This window comes from Giraffa tippelskirchi, chromosome 1 (genome assembly GCF_054371585.1).
Source record: "Giraffa tippelskirchi isolate mGirTip1 chromosome 1, T2T-mGirTip1v1.2.pri, whole genome shotgun sequence".
Lineage (NCBI taxonomy): Eukaryota > Metazoa > Chordata > Mammalia > Artiodactyla > Giraffidae > Giraffa > Giraffa tippelskirchi.
In genome coordinates, this window is record NC_137275.1 from 160080172 (window position 1) to 160101136 (window position 20965).

At 36.3% G+C, this 20965-nt stretch overlaps 1 protein-coding gene across 17 annotated transcripts in view; it reads left to right on the plus strand.

Annotated features, from left to right (window-relative positions):
- Nucleotides 1-20965, plus strand: part of RFX3 (regulatory factor X3) — a 309752-nt gene that overhangs the window by 206287 nt on the left and 82500 nt on the right. For all 17 annotated transcript variants that reach the window (XM_081502430.1, XM_081502365.1, XM_081502308.1 and 14 more), the window contains one exon: nt 3047-3305. In XM_081502430.1, coding sequence (XP_081358556.1) covers nt 3047-3305 — 259 coding nt within the window. The remainder of the gene's footprint in view (nt 1-3046; nt 3306-20965) is intronic.

Sequence of the window (20965 nt, forward strand, 5' to 3'; positions counted from 1 at the left end):
AATTTGTAATGGGTTAAATGACCTATTTTAAATAATACAGAAAAATCTTAAAATAGTTTAGCCCAATTTCTCATGCTTTAACAAAACAGAAAAAAAAGAATGTATGTTTTAGAAATTTATGAAAGTGACCATTATGCCAAATATACTTTTAAATATAGTCATATTTTATTTGTTGATTAGTGAACCCACCATGTAGCAATAGTTATGTTAAGTGTTGAGGGTACAAATGGGAATAAAACATAATTTCATGGGAGTATGAAGAATTAAGGAAATTAACAGTGCATTGAGAGTTATATTTCATATATGTGCAATGTGTTAAGAAAGTATAGAGAGCAAAACATAACCGTCCTGTAAGGAGTGGCCACACAGGACAAGAGGTGCAGAGGAGTAATTCTGAGATAAGGTGATGCTTGAACTGAGAGTTTAAGGGTGATTAAGGCAAAGGAAGAGAGTTGAAGACATGTAAGGGCCTTCCAGACAGGGGAAACCCTACACAATATAGCAGGGAGGCAAGAGAAGATAGTGCTTTACAGGAGATCAGCAGCAAGGTCAGTGTGGTGTGAGCAAAGAAACCATTTGAAGACATGGCTGGTACCAGATCCGGAGACTGTGCCAGCATCGGCCCTGGGAAGACAGGTCAAGGGTTGTGAATTTCCTCCCAAGGCAAGAGAGAATCACAGAAAGGTTTTTAAGAAAAGCTTGATTTTCATATTTTCCTTTTAGAAATATTCCCCTGGCATCAGAGTTGAAAATAGTTTGGAAGAGAACCAAATAGAGGAAGGAAAACTAATTAGAAGGCAATTTTAATGGAGAATATTATGAGTTAAAGGACCCCTGATAGCTCAGTTGGTGAAGAATCCTCCTGCAATGCAGAAGACCCTGGTTGGATTCCTGGGTCGGGACGATCTGCCGGAGAAGGAATAGGCTACCCACTCCAGTATTCTTGGGCTTCCCTTGTGGCTCAGCTGATAAAGAATCGCCTGCAATGCAGGATACCTGGTTTCGATCCCTGGGTTGGGAAGATCCCCTGAAGAAGGGAAAGGTTACCACTCCAGTATTCTGGCCTAGAGAATTCCATGGACTGTATAGTCCATTGGGTCACAAAGAATAGGACACGACTGAGAGACTTTCACTTCACTTTACTCACTCATTATGAGTTAAGGCAGTGAGTATAAGAATGGAAAGGAGAATCGGAGAATTGTTTCAGAGGTAAAGTTAGTAGGACTGATGTCAATCTGAGCAAGAAAAGTATGTGTGCACTCAGTCACATCCACCTCTTTACGACCCCATAAACTGTAGCCTGCCAGGCTCTTCAGTCCATAGATTTTTTTTTTTAAGCAAGAGTACTGGAATTGGTTGTCATTTTCTCCTCCAGGGAGTCTTCCCGACCCAGGGATCGAACCTGCAGCTCCTCGCCTCCTACATTGACAGGCGGATTCTTTTACCACTGAGCAAACTAGGAAGTCCTGAGCAAGAAGAATTAGCAATAATTTCCAAAGCTGAGTGTTGTGGTGCTGCCCTCTGCTGAGAGGGGGTAATATAGGAAAAAGAGCAGGAGAGAAAAGAATTCCCTTTTAGGTATACCTTCACTTTTACATAGGAGACCTCCCAAATATCAGGGGTTCCCTAGCAGAGATCCTTAAGTGACTCACAGAAATCTAGATTTAAAACTCTCAAAGTATAACCTAGCATGCTGCAGTCCATGGGGTTGCAAAGATTTAGACACAACTTAGAAACTGAACAACAACAACAAAAATAAAACTAGAAATTGAAGAAAGTGGAGGTATAAATTATGAGTGTGAGTATGGTCATGTAGTATATGATCAAAGCATATGGTCTGCATAAAAGTGAGAAAAGATACGAACTAAAATTGGAGACCTCAGAAATTACTATTTAATGTGCCAAAAAAATTGAGCCTCCAAAAGGTTATTGAAACACTGTGGTTAAAAAAATCAAAAGGTGAAAGAGAAATGCCATAGAAACTAATGAACAAGAAAGATTAAAACAGAAAGACCTTGCATATACATAGACATGTCCAGAGACATCTACAGCAAACTGTCAGTACTGGCTCACTCTGAGATGTAGTGTTGAAAAGAATGACCAAAAACACTGGGAATTTTAATTTGGTGTTTGAATTTTTAAAAAGAAAAGTATTTTATACATTCCTACTGTTTTTGAAACTTCTTGAGAGCCTACACTAATTGCAAAAGGAAAACAAAAGTCATGTTAAAATGTACGATATAGTCAATTGAAAATTAAAAATAAATCCATCAAACAAGCTGCTTAATCAGAACAGAGCAAGGAGGGAAAGGGCAACATGGCATAGTCAACAACATTGTACTGCAGATAAGTCAAGAAAGATGAGGACTGACAGCAGCCTTTTAGCTTGGTATTTAGACGAGGTCACAAGTGACCTTATTAAAAGCATTTTCAGTGAAAGGCTAAGGGCAGAAGCTTGACTGTTGTTGTTGGGAAGCAGAAAATGAGGACATGAGGTGGCATAGTCATCTCATTGAGGAGAAGCTTGAGTGTAAAGAAGAAGAAAAGAGTTAGGGATTTAGGGCACATGCTTTGCTCAAGATCCTGCCTACTGGTTAGAAAGAGATTCATGCAAGCTACCGTAATCATGGAGGTTTTCTGCAAGCCACCAGCAGTGTGAGGTAGCTTGGGGAGCTGACTGTCAACCCCTAGTCATTCCAGATCCCAGCTTTCCTAAAACTGGGATTTGCAGGAAGTTTTATAAGAAATTTAAGAAGACACATAGCAGAATTTCTTGAAAGGACAAGACCTGAGCTTATTTATACACTTGAGATAGGCTCCAGTAGTGGCAAAAGCTCTATACTGTGCAGAAAAGTGTTGAGGTACTTATAAATAAATGTACCTTTAATTTGGAAAGTAAGCCCAGCTATTTCTGGGAATGAAGTTTCACACAAAATACAAAACTCACCATGTCCCAAAGGCTAAGCTGATGTATTTTAAACATATATTCACACTGGAAAAAAAATAAGATGATATAAATAAATTTCTTTCTTTTCTTCTTCTAAAGCCGAACAACAACTTATCCTTACACAGAAACACAGATGTACAGCCAAAACACTGGAGGGAATTACTTTGATACTCAAGGGAGCTCTGCACAGGTGACTACTGTGGTCTCATCCCACAGTATGGTGGGCACCGGTGGGATTCAGATGGGCGTCACAGGAGGACAACTCATCAGCAGCTCTGGAGGAACCTATCTGATCGGCAACTCAATGGAGAATTCTGGACACTCGGTGACACATACCACTCGGGCTTCCCCAGCGACAGTAAGTATCTTTTTATTTGTTTAATTCATCTTCTTGGTGGCCTCTTTCATACACTTTTCTGTTTAGAGAGAAAAAATCAAAACACTGGGCTGGGGCAAGAATGTGTTGAGAAGTTTTAGCATGTAACTTTTTCTAATGTATGTTAAAATCTGTACTTACAGAGTAAAATTATACATGCTTACCCATATGTGAAGTCATTTTGCATTGAACCAGAGGGACACTTTGGGAAGCACTGACAAAGGCCATCTAGACAGTGATTTTCACAGTGGAAAAGGGAAGTACTTGCCACTTATCATGGCCTTAGGAAAGCTGGGAAAATGGGGAGGATGAGTCCTTTGCCACTTTCATTTTCATTCCAATGAAAAACATTTAATAGATTGGCTGTGATCATAGGTGTGAGCAAATAATAACTTAGGAACACAAACACATATTTGAGTTTTCAAGTTTTTAAAATTTAATAAATATGTTAATTTTGACACAAGATATTTTAATGTGCCAAAGTGCTATGATAGAACTAGTAATAAAAACCTGTGCAGTTTTTGATGTCCTCAAACTCTGTAATCTGACCTTTCCTTTTTACTTCAGCTAAGCATAGGGAGAATAATCATATAGGACCACCTAGCTAAAGTAGAAATGGAATTGATCTTAACGGTTGTTTCATATAAAAGGGGCCTGGAAATTTGACTTAAGTGCATGTACCCCTTTTCTGTACTCTTACCATATAATTTGTTCTTATAATGAAATAGAAACAAATAGAAAATACTTATGTGAGAGGCTTTACATTTTTCACTTTGTGGGTTTTCTTCATGATATTTACTTGGTAAGTATTTTCTATATACATTTTCTGTTTGTAATGATTAACATGTATTCATACCTTCATCATTTAGTGTCTTTCCCTAATCTGTCTTTAAAGCCCTTTATTTTAAATTAACTCTTTCCTACTAACATTGGAATAGATGACTAGCTGTTCCACTTTTTCTTTGTATTTGTGAAGCATTTCTAATATCCACTTCCCCCTTGCTTTTAATAACACTAAATACAGCATTTCTAAACCTTTCAGTGACATCAATATATTTATGTAGATTAGAAACTAAATCATAGATTCTCTTGACCTCAGTTCTCCTGTCAATGAAATAAGGGATTAGTTAGACTAAATGACTTCCTAATTTCTTTTCAGCTTTAAAATCATATTTACAAAGAAATTGTAAAATGTTTTGGATGTAAAATAACTGTATATTTACCATAAAAGGAAAGGTGATAGATTAGGTGCCAGTACTTTATAATGCTCCTCATAAAGGTCACCCAGACAGTGATTTTTAGTGGAAAGGGAATTACTTGCCGCTTACGAAGGCCTTAGGAAATCTGGGAAAATGGAGAGGAAGAGTCCCTTTGCCACTGTCATTCCATCCACCTCTCTCAGGCTGGCTTATCACCACTCCATCCCCCACCTGCTCCTGCTTCACCTGCCCCAGACATTCCTGCTTGCCTTCACATTGATTTCTAGCTATCTGTTAAACATCCTCATGAGCTGGATATAGCTTTACTAAATTTGCTAGTGCTATCACTACTGAGATAACTAAGTTGATTATTTCAGGTCATGTGTATACACGTACAGGTTTTAACAGGGTAAATTTTATAGCTTGATTTTTTTTTCTTTCTTTCCTATATAGAGTGTAAGAAGTGGCATGACTCCTTAAGTTACCCATTACACAAATATAGTGCAATTTTTGTTATATTAATTGGTGAATTAAACTAATACAAAATAATTGACTTATCAGTTCAGTTCAGTTCAGTTGCTCAGTCGTGTCTGACTCTTTGTGAACCATGAATTGCAGCACGCCAGGCCTCCCTGTCCATCACCAGCTCCTGGAGTCTACCCAAACCCATGTCCATAGAGTCGGTGATGCCATCCAGCCATCTCATACTCTGTCATCCCCTTTTCCTCCTGCCCCCAATCCTTCCCAGCATTAGGATCTTTTCCAATGAGTCATCTCTTTGCATTAGGTGGCCAAAGTACTGGAGTTTCAGCTTCAACATCAGTCCTTCCAATGAACACCCAGGACTGATCTCCTTTAGGATGGACTGGTTGGGTCTCCTTGCAGTCTAAGGGACTCTCAAGAGTCTTCTCCAACGCCACAGTTCAAAAGCATCAATTCTTCGGCGCTCAGCTTTCTTCACCATCCAACTCTCATATCCATACATGACTACTGGAAAAACCATAGCCTTGACTAGACGGACCTTTGTTGGCAAAGTAATGTCTCTGCTTTTAAATATGCTATCTAGGTTGGTCATAACTTTCCTTCCAAGCAGTAAGCGTCTTTTAATTTCCTGGCTGCAATCACCATCTGCAGTGATTTTGGAGCCCCCCAAAATAAAGTCTGACACTGTTTCCACTGTTTCCCCATTTATTTCCCATGAAGTGATGGGACCAGATCCCATGATCTTAGTTTTCTGATTGTTGAGCTTTAAGCCAACTTTTTCCCTCTCCTCTTTCACTTTCATCAAGAGGCTCTTTAGTTCTTCTTCGCTTTCTGCCATAAGGGTGGTGTCGGGGAAAAACTATTTTAAAAAAACAAACCACCAATTCCTAGTATCAGTTGCACATATTAATTTACACTTTTTAAAAGGCATTAGTATTTAAGCTTTTGTTAAGGGTGGTTTTTTGTTTGTTTTCATTTTTACAAGACTACTTCCTTTTTAGCAAAAGGAGTTTAAATGTTACCTAAAGAAACAATTTTTACATGTAAAAATCATAAGGTGCCCTCATTGAAAACACACATAGTAGTGGCATATGATAGATATGTATTAACTAAATATACATCTGTTAGTATTATTGTGTTACCTTGCATTTACTACCACCGTTTATATGTGATTTAGATCCCCGCTCCGGAGAAGGCAATGGCAAGCCACTCCAGTACTCTTGCCTGGAAAATCCCATGGACGGAGGAGCCTGGTAGGCTGCAGTCCATGGGGTCGTGAAGAGTCAGACACGACTGAGCGACTCCACTTTCATGCATTGGAGAGGGAAATGGCAACCCACTCCAGTGTTCTTGCCTGGAGAATCCCAGGGACTGCGGAGCCTGGTGGGCTGCCATCTATGGGGTTGCACAGTCGGGCATGACTGCCGCGACTTAGCAGCAGCAGATCCCCCCTCAGTCATGCTGAAGGTCTTCATCTGCTTCATTCACTGTAGGCGGTGATTCTGTGCACAATTTCATCTCTGTTCTTTACTATAATAAAGTTAACAAAGTTTAAGTGCCATGACACCTATTTAACATTTCCTCCCATCCTCCTCTTGCCAGATGCTAGACAATTTGTGCAGTATAGGTGCTTAGACTACTATAACTGTAGAGTTTCTGGTAGGTGCCGTGTCATTAGAGGGGATTTGCTTATTTTCATGTACCTTTTCATTCACTGTAGAACCATACAAAGAATGTCTGTGAGCAGTCTTTAACAACTTGCTGGTCAAGACGCAAGCCATTTCTTTCCAGACACTGAGCCAGACCGTGTCATATAAGTTCAGTTTTTCTGACTGTTCTTAAGTGTTCAAGCTATCACCTATAGCAAGCCTGATGCAACTAACTGTGTAGGAATGGCTTCTACTGTGGCCAGAATTCCTGAAGAGAAATGGTCAATTAGGCTATTCCTTAACAGCCTATAATAAGTGGAATAAATTGTTAATTCAGTTGATGTGAAACTAATTAAATTTGAGGACTTAGGAATAGCACAGACCTGGTACTTCTACTCAGTTCCTGGTTAGCAAGGTTTCCTGCTCCAGTTCTTAGAATAATTGCCTTGATTCGCTCTTACCTTTTACCCCTGTCTAGATAGAAATACTTTCATTTAAATTCATTAGGAATAATTTTCTGCCACAAAAAGGTTTACTCCATTGTGCAAACCAATTTTTCAGGATAAGCCAATAAAAAGAGGTCATGATTTGAAATTGAAGCCACTACTAAGAAAAATAAATGGTTAGCACTTGAGATATTTTCTTACCTAATCTAATAGTTGGTATAAAACCATCTTTCTTACACTACAAGAATCTCTACATTAATGGAGAATTTATATTTGAGCATATATTTACTTTAGTTTTATAACCTTAAGTGAAAAAATATTTTACATAAACACGTTTCAGTGTTTTATTTTTCCTATGCATTGTAAAATGTTTCAATTTTCAAGGTACATAGAGATTTCAGAATTTTTCAAAAGATACTGATGGTAACATGTTAAATTTTATTTGATGAATGTAGTATGGTACAAACTACCAATATTCAGATTTGGTCAAAATAATTTTTCTCCTTTTACTTACTGTATTCTTTTATTTGGTCAATAGAGTCCATGTGTATAACATTAAATATGTATATATATATATTTTAGTTATTTAAATATAAGTATAAACTTACATTTAAAAGACATCTCCTGCTGATAGTATTAGATAAGAATTTTTCAAAAGATTATGTAACATTTTTCTTGGGACATTACTGGATATGACTTCAGATAAGTTACTACTTGAATACATGTTTTACATTTCATTAAATTAATGCTAGGGATCTATTTATTGTTAACATTTTGGGAGAACATGGACATTAAGGTGGAAGAGTTGACTGCTGTCATATCTCAACTCATTATTCTTCTAAATACATCTCCCTAGGGTTTCCTTATGTGTCTTTAATTTTAAAGGCTAAATTATTTTTTGTATAAAAATATTTTTTTACAATTTTGAACCAGAACACATTTTGCACTTGAAGATCAAAAATTTGTGATTGTAGTTAGTGATATTTTTATACTCATCACAACATAGTTCATCTTATACGAGACTATACAATAATTAGCAATTTGCTGTAAGAAGCTTTAGTTACTCATTCCTCCATAAAATAACATTTGTATTCTTATAATTAGATGGTTATTTATGGAGTTGTTTTTTCTTCTTGATAAGGAAGCTAACTGAATAAGATTACATTAATCATTTTTGAGACTGTGATATGAAAGCTAATTTTCTACTTTTCTGTACATACATTTAGTAATTATATATGTTAAATGACTCTTGCTAAAATTAGATCCCACCAAAGGAACAAGGTAAATGTATCAAAACTAGTATTGTTCATATCTCTACCTCTTTTGATTAATGTAAAATATTGTAATTTCTTTCAGTTGTTTGGAGGAAAATTTGAATGTCCATCTGTGGCTATTTAAGTAAAAGTTTGAGCTATCTTATGTAATGTATAGAAAGTTAAGAATTCATTCAAGAATTTTAAATGCTTTTATTTCTTTATCTTTGGATTTACACATTTGTGGATATGGTATGAGAGAATGCTTTTTCTAGGAAGAAGAGTATGTTTTGTTGTTGTTTAGTCACTCAGTCGTGTCCAACTCTTCTGCAGCTCTGTGGACTGTATAGCCCACCAGGCTCCTCTGTCCATGGGATTTCTCAGGCAAGAACACAGAGAAAGTGCTTCACGAGATAGTGCTTCATAAAATGACTTTGTTTTCTTATTTTTTACTGGAGTGGTACAATGGCTATTTCTTTTAAAGTTTTTATTAATTTATTTTTATGAATAAGTTATACATTCTTAAGTTGCACAATTCAAAAGATAAAAGAAAGTGCTTAATGCAGTGTCTCTCTCACTCATTTCTCAGTTCTCCTTGGAGGCAGTCACAGTTACCAAGTTCTTTGAGTATCAGTCTAGAGATACCTTCTGAATGTATAAGCAGAATGTCTCTCTCTTTCCCACTCATTAAATATTTTTACAAGTGGTAACAAAAATAAAACATCTTGCTTTTTTTTTTCCCCACTGCAGTATGTGTCAGAGATTTTTTTTTTTTTTATTTTATCAGTACTTGAAGGGCTTCTTTATATTTAAGGGCACATGGCTATATTAGAAGGAGCTGTACTGCCCATACTTCTTACCAAAGGGTAAAAAATGTTAAAATAATGTTAGATTACTTGTTATAACTATATAGAGATAGAAAAGTAACATAGGCACATGAGATGACAACGTGTTTAATTGTCATATATATATAGATATGCTTGGAAGAAATGTTTTGTTAGAAATGTGATGTTATACTTAAATCACAGTTATTTTACTTTTTGCATATTATAGAAATAATAAATTTCTATTTTAAATAATTTTCTTATAGCCTCAATGATTTAAAAATGAAAAGCAAAACTATTTTTTCCACTTATTTTGGCAAAAGTATGTATGTCCATTATAATCTTCATATTTTCTCTTTTCCTATGTCCCATTTTCCCTAGGCCAACCTGAGGTCTCAAATAAAACTCCTCTGAAAGAGTACCATGAATCTTCTGCTTTCTGCACTAAATCCTGAATTGACTGAAGGTTCTGGGAACTTATTTTCAAAGCACTTAATTAAATGGGACTTTGAGTGACTTGTAGTCTCCATTGCTTCATATATATTCCATTCAACTGTCAGTCAGTTTCACACTGCTCCAGCCTTGAAGCTGATAAGATCTGGAGGCAGTAATTTTATGGTTAAGGTTGTAAGACATTCCACCCCTAGAAATCTTGATAAAGTAGAAGGTTAAGACAAACAAAATGATGGGGCCTTAAGCCACTCATTAGCAAAGCTGATGGAGTCCTCCTGAATTTCTAAATCAAAATAGGATGTGTTATTTTAATTTTTAGCTATTTCATACTGAAAAGGCATTTCAGAACCCCAGGTTTATTGCAACATGCCAGAAATGGCTAGATTTTATTTCAGTCAAAATCTAGATTAGGAGTGTTTAACGATGTTTGTAAATTCTGATTATAAATATGGAAGTTAACTATGTTCCAGGTGACCTGTTGCATAACTTTCACTTGGTCCTTAATTTCTAAATCAAATTGCAAGCTAATTTACTAGTTTGAAACTACTATTGATTTTGATGGAAAAAATCACTGATGTTTCATTTGTGGAAACTATGTGATCCAGATAAAATATGAAATGTATTGCTGGCAAATTTAAAGATACTGTCATCTGTGAGTTACATATGAGTCAGCTTTAGACCCATAAAATTTTAATACTGCCTGTTCTGCTGGTCTGTGTCTTTTAATTTAATGAGGCTAAAGATCACATGATGCCTATGACCAAACGTCAGTTCTCAAATAAGAGAGAATTTCTCCGTGTTCCCATGTTTATGAGTTCATACTCCAAAAGCATGTGATTTGGTTAACACTTTCTCAGCAAGCATAACTACAGTTGTATTTATTGGCCATGGAATTATTTGGTTTCTTTTAAGATCTAGGTTTAAAAAAATATAACTATTGGTGCCCCAAATTTCATGGGTTAGGGATTTTGTAAACTAACTGTAGAATGTTAAAGTAATTTAACTCATTTATTTTAAGTTTACTCACTATAAGTTTTAGTAACTTTTCTCATCGCCTTGTGAGAAAGGAAGATGTGATTTATTAATTTTGCTTTCAAAATTATAGGAAAAATGTGGTTAGACAGGAGAAGGAAATAAAATATAAAATTTGAAAGGGGGTAAAGAGATCAGAATTTGTAGATATGACTGTATACTTGATAAAAAATCAGAGAGAATCAAATGAAAATCTGTAACAAATAATAGGAGAATTTAGTAATGTGACTTAGTACAAAATTTATATACAAAAAACTCCATAGCTTTTCTAGATACAAATGACAGTTTTAGAAAATAAGTAAAGACATCATTTATAATAAACTCAAAATATACCAGGCAGTAAGCTAATAATATATGTGCAAGATCCAGCTGTGGAATAAAACTTTTTAAAGTTCCTAAGGGACACAAAAGGAAGCTTGAGTAATTGAAGAAGAAGTTTCACTATCAAATATTTTGAATCTCCATAAATTAACTTAAAATTTTTAAATATAATCCCAATCAAGATACCAGTAGGTTTTTTTCTTTTCTAAGAAAGGCTGTTTACATAAATAAACCTATCTACAAGAATAGTGAAGAAAGTTGTGTAAGAAGAAAACTAATGATGAATGACATGGGATACAAATGGCCGTACCAGTTATTCAAATGTACATAAAATTAATATTTAAAACAATTGTCTGCTGCTGCTGCTAAGTCACTTCAGTCATGTCCGACTCTGTGCGACCCCATAGACGGCAGCCCACCAGGCTCCCCCATCCCTGGGATTATCCAGGCAAGAACACTGGAGTGGGTTGCCATTTCCTTCTCCAGTGCATAAAAGTGAAAAGTGAAAGTGAAGTCGCTCAGTCGTGTCCGACTCTTCACGACCCCATGGACTGCAGCCCACCAGGCTCCTTCATCTGTGGGATTTTCCAGGCAAGAGTACTGGAGTGGGTTGCCATTGCCTTCTCCAAAACAATTGTCTACACACATGAATAGACTAATATAGGCCAGTAATAGACTAAAAATCATAAATAGGCCAAATGCATTTAGAAATATAAAAATGGCATTGCCTATGGGTAGAAAAAAGATGAAATATTGATAGATGATGTTTGGGACAACTGAGTAACTATTTTTAAAAGAAAATTAGATTGGTTCCATACATTACTCCAAATATAAAAATTAATTTCACTTGGAAGGAAAAATATTTTTATTATCATTCTCTTATAATGGGGAAACATGATATAAAATTTAGATCCTACAAAAAAATACATTGGTGTGATCAGCTCCATAAAAGTAAAAACATTCCATATGAAAGAAACCACAGCAAAAAAGGCATCAGTGAAACAACAACCTCACATCAAGTTTTGAAACATTATATTCAAAGCATGAATTCATTTAATATACAGACCACTCTTAGAAATCCTTCAGAAAAAAAAAAAAGACCAAAAATGAGGAAAGCATTTGAAGAAGCAGTCTACTGAAAAGGAAATGAAAAATAAACTACAAAGAGATACCATTTTTTCTCTCTCACAGGCAAAACTAAAAAGTTAGTAAACCTTCGCAAAGGCATAAGGAAATAGGCAGTCCCATTGTTCTTAAGAAACTATATTGGTATAGGATTGGTGAGCAATAGGAAATTTTAATCAAGATTAAAAATACACACATCTATTGACTCAGAGTACTTCTAGGAATTTAATCCACTGGTGATACTCTTACGTATGTGAAATGCTGCATAAACAACTATATTCATTAGAGTTATTTGTATTAGAAAAGATTGGAAGAAGCCTAATTGTCCATCAGCAGAGAAAGAAATATATATTTTTGCATTTGTCCATTCAGTGGGATTTTATACAGTCATTAAAAAGAGTGAGGCAGTATGTATGTGTATATATGTGTGTAAATAGATATGGAAAGATCTCCAAATATATTGTTAAATGAAAAACAAGTAATGTGTGTATGTGTGCATGCATGTGTACATTAAATAGAAACATACTTTTTTCTGTGAAAGAAAGAAAGTGAAAGTGTTAGTCGCTCAGTCATGTCTGAGTCTTCATGACCTCCTGGACTGTAGTCAGGCTCCTATGTCCATGGGATTTCCTAGACAAGAATGTTGGAGTGGGTTGCCATTTCCCTTTCCAGGGAATTTTCCCGACCCAGGAATCAAACCCAGATCTCCTGCACTGCAGGCCGATTCTTTACCGCCTGAGCCACCGGGGAAGCCCCGTACATTCCTATATGCTTATATAAGTACAAAGATAACTCTAGAAGAATGCATGAAGGAAAAAGGATGGGAGGCATATGAATATATTTTCAATTAAAAAGTGATTTATTATTTAAAAAAAAACTCAGGCAAGCTCTTAATGATTATATAGTGTATCTAGCCAAATGCATGTAACTGCAACTACCTTTTCTTTTACTTTATGCCCAGTAAAAGATTGTCTACAAGGTATCATGGTTCAAATTAAACCTTGAACCTTCGTTTTAGAAAACCTCCTCTTTTATTAGACTGTAGAAAGTTTAGAGAATGAAAACTTGCATTAAATTTTGGAGTAAAAGTGAACATTTGGTATTTTTATTCATGTACTCAGAGTCTGGATTGTTCTCTTTAATCGCTAACTCTCTCAGACATTTATTGAGCAATCACTATTGACCAGGCATTGTGCTTCTATGGATGTAAAGGTTTACAGTATGGGTAATAGAGCTAATGTCATCACTGAAAGGTACCTGATACTCCAAGGCAAAAAACGGAAATCCACAAACAGCCCCAAACTTCTTTCAAGTGGCTAGCTTTCATTTTCTTTCTCATCACATTATTTTTTAAATCACAAATGTTAATATGTTGTAAATTGATTAATTTTAGATTCACCAAAATTATGCTTATCTTCTGATTATGTTACTAATATAAATTGCAAAATATCTAAAGGTTGGGTAAAACTGGCTAGCAAGAGAATGAAAGAGAGGCAAAAATTCAAATAATACTTAAGAAACACCCCTTATATAGAGTTAGCCAGGGCCGTTGTAGGAATACCTGTTACCGCCTTACTTATTATCCCTGAAGTATTAATTGCAGTCTAACGCTGGCAAAGAAAAAGATTTGATCACGTTTAGTACAAGTTTCAAGTTTCAGTCACTCAGTCGTGTCTGACTCTTTGCGACCCCATGGACTGTAACACGCCAGGTTTCCCTGTTCTTCATCAGCTCCCGGAGCCTGCTCAAACTCATGTCCATCAAGTCAGTGATGCCATCCAACCACCTCATCCTCTATTGTCCCCTTCTCCTCCTGCCTTCAATCTTTCCCACCATCGGGTCTTTTCCAGTGTATCAGCTCTTCATGTCAGGTGGCCAACGTATTAGAGTTTCAGCTTCAGCATCAGTCCTTCCAATGAATATTCAGGACTAATTTCCTTTAGGATTGACTGATTTGATCTCCTTGCAGTCCAAGGGACTGTCAAGAGTCTTCCCCAACAGCACAGTTCAAAAGCATGAATTCTTTGGTGCTCACCTTTCCTTATAGTCCAACTCTCACATCCATACATAACTACTGGAAAACCCATAGTTTTGACTAGACAGACCTTTGTTGGCAAAATAATGTCTCTTCTTTTTAATATGCTGTCTAGGTTGGTCATAGCTTTTCTTCCAAGAAGCAAGCATCTTTTAATTTCATTGCTGCAGTCATTTTTCCATTGTTTCCCCATCTATTTGCCCTGAAGTGATGGCACTGGGTGCCATGATCTTAGTTTTCTGAATGTTGAGTTTTAAGCCAACTTGATTCACTCTCCTCTTTTATTTTCATCAAGAGGTATGTTTAGTACAGTGTTCCTCAAACTGGAATGTACATTATGTTTGGAGCATTGATTAAATGCATTGCCGGGCCCCACCCTCAAGCCTTTTGACTGAGTGTGGAGAAGGATCTAAGATTTGCATTTCTTGTTAAGCACCTGGTGATTCTGATAATGCTGATCCAGAATTACACTTTGAGAAAACCTCTGTTTTAGTGATTATATGAACTAAATATAAACTGAAAATGTTCTTAGTACTCAGAATAGTCTGCAAAAGGCAGATTTGAAATCTAAAATTTGAAAATATAAATTTGGCCTTCAATCCTACCACCTAATCCTAACCCAGCAGATTCCTGAAGGGTGATTGTAGCCCCTAGAGCTTATACAGTTGATATCTTAAAATTAATTTTATATTCATGCACCAGTAATGCCAGTCTCACAGAGTCCTGGTGAGAGTAGAGGGATGTGGGCTTTACAGAATAATCAATGGAAGCCCAAAATGACAGTGGTTTCAGTTTACCTAGTTAAACCAAATGTTCTCAGAACACATTCAGTTCATGCAAGTATCTTCTCTAGATGTTTTTTTTTCCTTATCAATATTTCAAAATAGCTTGAGGGGATACAAAATTGCCAAAACTTCAGGTTGAAACCAAAACAATAAAAAAAATTTAGATGTCATAAAATCATAACTGAGTAAAAAAAATTTCATTTAGTTAAACATTTGCAAGATCTAAGACTTCTTTTCTGTAAATGCTTAATGTATAAGATTAAGATATTGTCTTAGCTACTTCTGGTTCAAGAGATGAAAAGCAAAACTGGTTAGGTGTGTTTTCTGGGCATTTTAACTTTAAGAGTTAAAAGAACAACTAGTCCTGAATCTTTCAGTTAAACTTTTCTTTAATATTGCTATGGAGTAATATATTCACATGTTGATTTCTATATCGGTTGAGTGTACAACTTACAGAGTAGTATCATATTCACAACTTTAGCCTCAGTGAGCTGTTTCTATCTGCATTGCAGGGATTCATGGGCCCAAGAGACACTTGTAGATCCTTAGAAGGGATCCAGTTACTAGAAGGGACTAACTGTTCACACAGAGCATTCAAAGTTTGGGGGCCACAATCTACAGTGAAAATACCTTTACATTGTGGCCTTTTACTGCTCATACACATACGTACATGCATACATTCATGAGTACACACTTGTATGCACACACATATGACTATTATATACATAATATACATTCATATACGGAGGACTGAAGCAAACGTTATGCATACTGTGTGCCAGGATATTTGAGTATTTTTCTACTCTATTTGATTTATTTAATGTTTAAAAAATGCTGGTCAGGGTAGTTGATTTCATAACCTGCTAATGGGTTACACCTTACTTTCTGAAAAGTGCTGCTTTGGAAAAACTGAAGAAGAGATCAAAGCATCAGCAACACATATGAGCAGCCAGGATGCAATTTTCATTCTTTTTTTAAAAAATTATTTATTTTTAATTGGAGGATGATTAGTTTACAATACTGTGTTGGTTTCTGCCATACATCAACATGAATCAGCCACAGGTACACATATGTCCCCTCCCTTTTGAACTCCCACCCACCTCCCATCCCATCTCACCCCTCTAGGTTGTCACAGAGCACTGAATTTGAGCTCCATTCTTTTTGTCTGTTTTTCATTATTGTTGGTTTGCATTTCTAACACGTGTTCAGATGATTCTAACAAGCGTCTAGGACCACACTTGGAAAACACCTGTGTTGTGATTATATAGACTAGATGCAGAGTGAAAGGGTTTTTTCCTTGTGCTCCTGGTTTGAAGTACTTACTGTGAAATTCCCCGCCATCCAACACACACTAACACAACAGGAGGTGGTCATTTCATTTTTTTTTTTTTGGAGGTGGTCATTTCTAACAGGTATAAGGGCAGTTGTCACAGGTACTTTTTCTAAACAAGCCACCAAGTAGAAATATTTGTATCTTGCTGTGCTGTGCTTAGTCGCTCAATCATGTACAACTCTTTGCGACCCCATGGACGGTAGCCCACCAGGCTCCTCTATCCATGGGGATTCTCCAGGCAAGAATACTGGTGTGGATTGCCATGCCCTTCTCCAGGGGATCTTCCCAACCCAGGGATAGAGCCCAAGTCTCCCACATTGCATGCAGATTATTTACCTTCTGAGCCACAAAGGGAGCCCAAGAATACTGGAGTGAGTGGCCTATCCCTTTCTCCAGGGCTCTTCCTGACCCAGGAATCAAACCAGGGTACCCTGCATTGCAGGTGGATTCTTTACCAGCTGAGCTATCAGGGAAACCCATTTGTATCTTTCTTGATCTCAAATCAAACAAAATGTAAAGTCAAAAGTTCAGGAGAAAAATTATCCCAAAGGAAATTTCCAGTCTTAAGTGTGTTCTCTTCATTGGGTTTCTCTAATGAATTTACTTGTCTTTTACAAGGAAACAAAAATGATGTTTCTCTAAAAAATGTTAACTTGTGAGGTTAACAAAATAACCTATATTAATAAGAAAATACAATCATTACATAACTTTTATGATAAGTAAAATTAGCTATCATTGAAAACTTTTTGTTGCTTTGTAACTTGATCACTTTGAAATCATTTTCAAGCAATGCTTATTAATCATATTCAAGCCCTTTCTATTAGAAAATGAATTTTGCTAATAGCAAATCACTTAGCAAATTTTAATCTTACAAGCCACTCCTCAGAAGATATTTTGTTAAAAACAGTGATATTTCCACTTTATTAATGTTCATGTTGTACTTGTATAAAATGGAAATTATGTTGAATGTAGAGTGATAAGTCTTGGATTCCAGTCTCCAGGTGTATAAATACCTATGTAATCCCAGAGACACTCAATTTTGTGATCTGTGAGAAGGAGATAATATTGCTTACCTTTGCTGTCTCACAAAGTTGTTGTGAAGATCAAATGAGATTTAATCTAAAAAGGCTTTATAAATCATAAAACATTGTGGTATTATTTCTATTTTTAAATTGCTTTCTTAGTTCTAGAAAGGAAATAATTTCTACCATGAGACCAATTTTAATTATAGTGGTAGTTGAATATATCAATCTTGACCTTTAGTCTTTAAAAAAGATTAAAAAGCCTTTTCAGAGTCACTAGAATATGCCTTGACCTATAGACAATGAATAAGTTGATATAATTATTCTTTTTCCTTCTGTTAATGGCACATAATTGAATGGTCAATATTTACATTAAGACAAAGTTCTAACTGTCCACATGTGTGATATTCTATTTGGGCCATGGAATAGATGCCCATAATATGTATATAAATCACATGTACAGGGGAGCCTCTTTTTGGCCCTGTGCAACTCCTGCAAAAAGATTCAGCATCTCTCAGTTTGAGGTCAACAGTCCTGTTCATTTTCACTGAAGGTGATTGACATTCCCCAACATTGATGCCTCCTGATGTTTGAAATAAGATTAGCTCTAAAACAACTGTTTCCAGAATTACTTAAATAACTCTCTCTCTTAGAAGTAATGGTGATGACAAAATTAATGTCAACAATAAATAAAAGACTCAATACCTCTCCAGGATTCTCTGCATTTGAACCTGAGATTTACCTTTATGACAGCATCAACTGCCCCTAAATGAAGACTGTGCTCCAGCCAGTTTTGACTACTTGTACCTGAAGTATGTGTGAGTGGCATCAATTTTACTGAAGATGTTGTGGAGGAAAGAGCTAAGGGTTAAGGGTCACACACTGCAGAGTCCCTCAGAGCCCCTCTGCACCACCTGTCCTCCCCAGTCTGCCCATCATCTGCCAATGAATGTTCCCTTCCACTTTGCCCAGGTCCCCGTCTCCTCAAATCTCTCAACCCTCCAGCAGAGCACTTAAAGCCTGATGATAGCTCTGCAAAACAAGACACCATCCTGTGATAAGGATTCTCCTGCGTGAAAAGGCAACAGGGAACCATAAATATCAATTATAAATAACGATGGGGAATTATAAATAATAGGGAAAATGCTTTTTTCTTCTTACATTTTTCTCTTTAAAAGTATTTGCTGCTTTAGTAAAAGTACAATATTGATCTCTTCTTTGAGCTCGGGAAAAGAGAATACAAACGCTGTATTTACCGGACTTCAGACCAGCATTTGACCCCTCTCCTGTGCTCTCTCATCCTCTTTTCTTAAGGGCTTGTGTGACTTTTCTTTTAAGTCCTTATCATGACACTGATTCTTGAGTGACTATCTTACTAGCCTCAAGTTACCCTAGGTGCTTGGAGACTCTCCACCTGTCCTTTGATTCTAACAAGGCAACGTTAGCATTTCAGTGGTTGGAAAAAGAGTCTGCAGCCTGATTTTTAGGTCACATTCTTAGTATGGAGAACCTTTTGCCCAAATGGGGGAAGCCCTGGTATTCTGTCTTTTGAGAATTCAGTGTTTGGTTGTGGGAACCGAGCCATACCTGTATTTACTTGAATTCTCCAGTTCCTAACTGGTGACACAAGCCCAGACATTGTTTTGTCATAGCAGTTGGTGTTACCTTCCTCTCTTTCTTCACCCAAATTAAGCTTCACTCAGAGCAAAACTGATGGGTGTCCCTGCTGATGAAGTCTGGGATTCCCTGAATAGTCTTCATTGTAAAATATTTGCAGCAAATGCTCAAATCAGGTCTCATCTTTAGAAGTATGCTCCGTAGTGCTTTGTCTTGCAGCACACTGCAAAGAGGTCTTCTGTCTTCCTGCTGTTGTGTGGTCAGGAAGAAACCTGGCCTATGCATGTAGGAAGCTCTCCACATTTCCTGAATTCTGACTTTTCAGACTTTACCAGGCATTCTGTTGGGGTGGCATCTGAGGTTGATCATCCCACACTTGTAACTCCTATGGCTGGAAAACTTTTCATTGATCTCTATCATTTTTCTGACCCAGAGGCTGTTCAGTCCTCTAATATTTCAATGATGTGTCTAAACACAGTGTGAAATCCTCTTTTCCAGTTTCTGAAAATGTTTCTGCAGTAGCACTGGAGCAAGGGTTTCTCTGTCTGACTGGTAACCACCCTCAGAGTTAGATTCCCATTCTCATAGGAATCCTGTTTTAGCTGATGAATCTGGAGGGTTTTAATTCACCCCAAGAATTAATATATTACTAAGTATCTTTCTTTATCTTCCAGAAAAGACCTATTTTTCTAAGAATTCATGTGCCCAATGTGGCTGGAATGTATATCAGTTTCTTACCTGCTCTTTCACACAGGGAGTTTTAAGTCTCACCCACTCCAGTAATCACACTTAACGCTCTATAAGACTGGCTTTCCAGGCCGAACATCTCATCTCAAATAGAGTATCCCACCATTTGATCTAAGAGTAGTTGCTATAGCTTCTTATCTGATTATGAGGCAATAGTACAGGATCACCATGGACCAGTCCAAACTCCAAAGCAACACATATCCTAGCATTAGATAATCGTGGAGAGGACGTGTGCACTATTAGGCACTCAGTCCTAAGATGGTTAAGAGACACAACTGGGCTATAATATACCTTAGTTCAGAGAACTTTTTCTCCAAAAAAAAAAGAAAGAAAACAAGCTAAGCTATAGTCCAAAGCTTAGTTGGTTTAGGGAAGAAATGGAAAATGTTCGTTTACTGCACTCAATTTTTAATTGTCAAATCAACAAATCCTTTAGTCATAAAGAAATGGAAATTGCTGTTAACAAGCAAATCTGAATGTGGATCTCTCCCTCATTATTGCTCTGCTTTTACATTTTTGGTGATTTTTACCTTTTACCTAAACCTGTAAAATCACAAGAAACAGATCATTTTATTTTTAAGTAGACTAAAATCTAATTTCAAATTTTCCAACTCAAACTTTAAAAAAAATGTAGGCATTTTAGCAAATTAGAGTTTTGAGCAAATTCTTCCTAGAAGAGATTTATAGTTACTTGAGGATGGGACTTTTCAGCTATCTTTTGATACATGTTTTCTCTCTGAAAGCAGGAATACTTATTGATACCCTTTTAAGAGTTGTAACACTGAGATTCTTTAGTTTTACCATTTAACATTTTAGTAAAATCTTGTTTAATATTTTAGTAAAATTCTTTAGTAAAGAATACTGATATTCTTTAGTTTTACAATTTAACATTTAGTAAATTTAGTAGAATTTACATTACTCTTCCTGTAATGTATTTTCTTGGCTTGTACAGTATCATTTTCATCAGTTTATTTTCAAGTATAATGATGAAATACATTAACATTCCATCTGGCAAAGAGTATTTCAGAAGCCAGTTTACTTAAGTGTGTGATCTAAAAAAATTTAACAAAATAACAAATTGTGTTCTATCACCTTACGGATTATTTTATTTATTTATTTATTTTTATTTTATTTTTTTATTAAATTTATTTATTTTAGTTGGGGGCGAACTACTTTACAATATTGTAGTGGTTTTTGCCATACATTGACGTGAATCAGCCATGGGTTTATATGTGTTCCCCATCCTGAACCCCCCTCCCACCTCCCTCCCCATCCCATCCCTCTGGGTCATCCCATTGCCCCAGCCCTGAGCATTTGT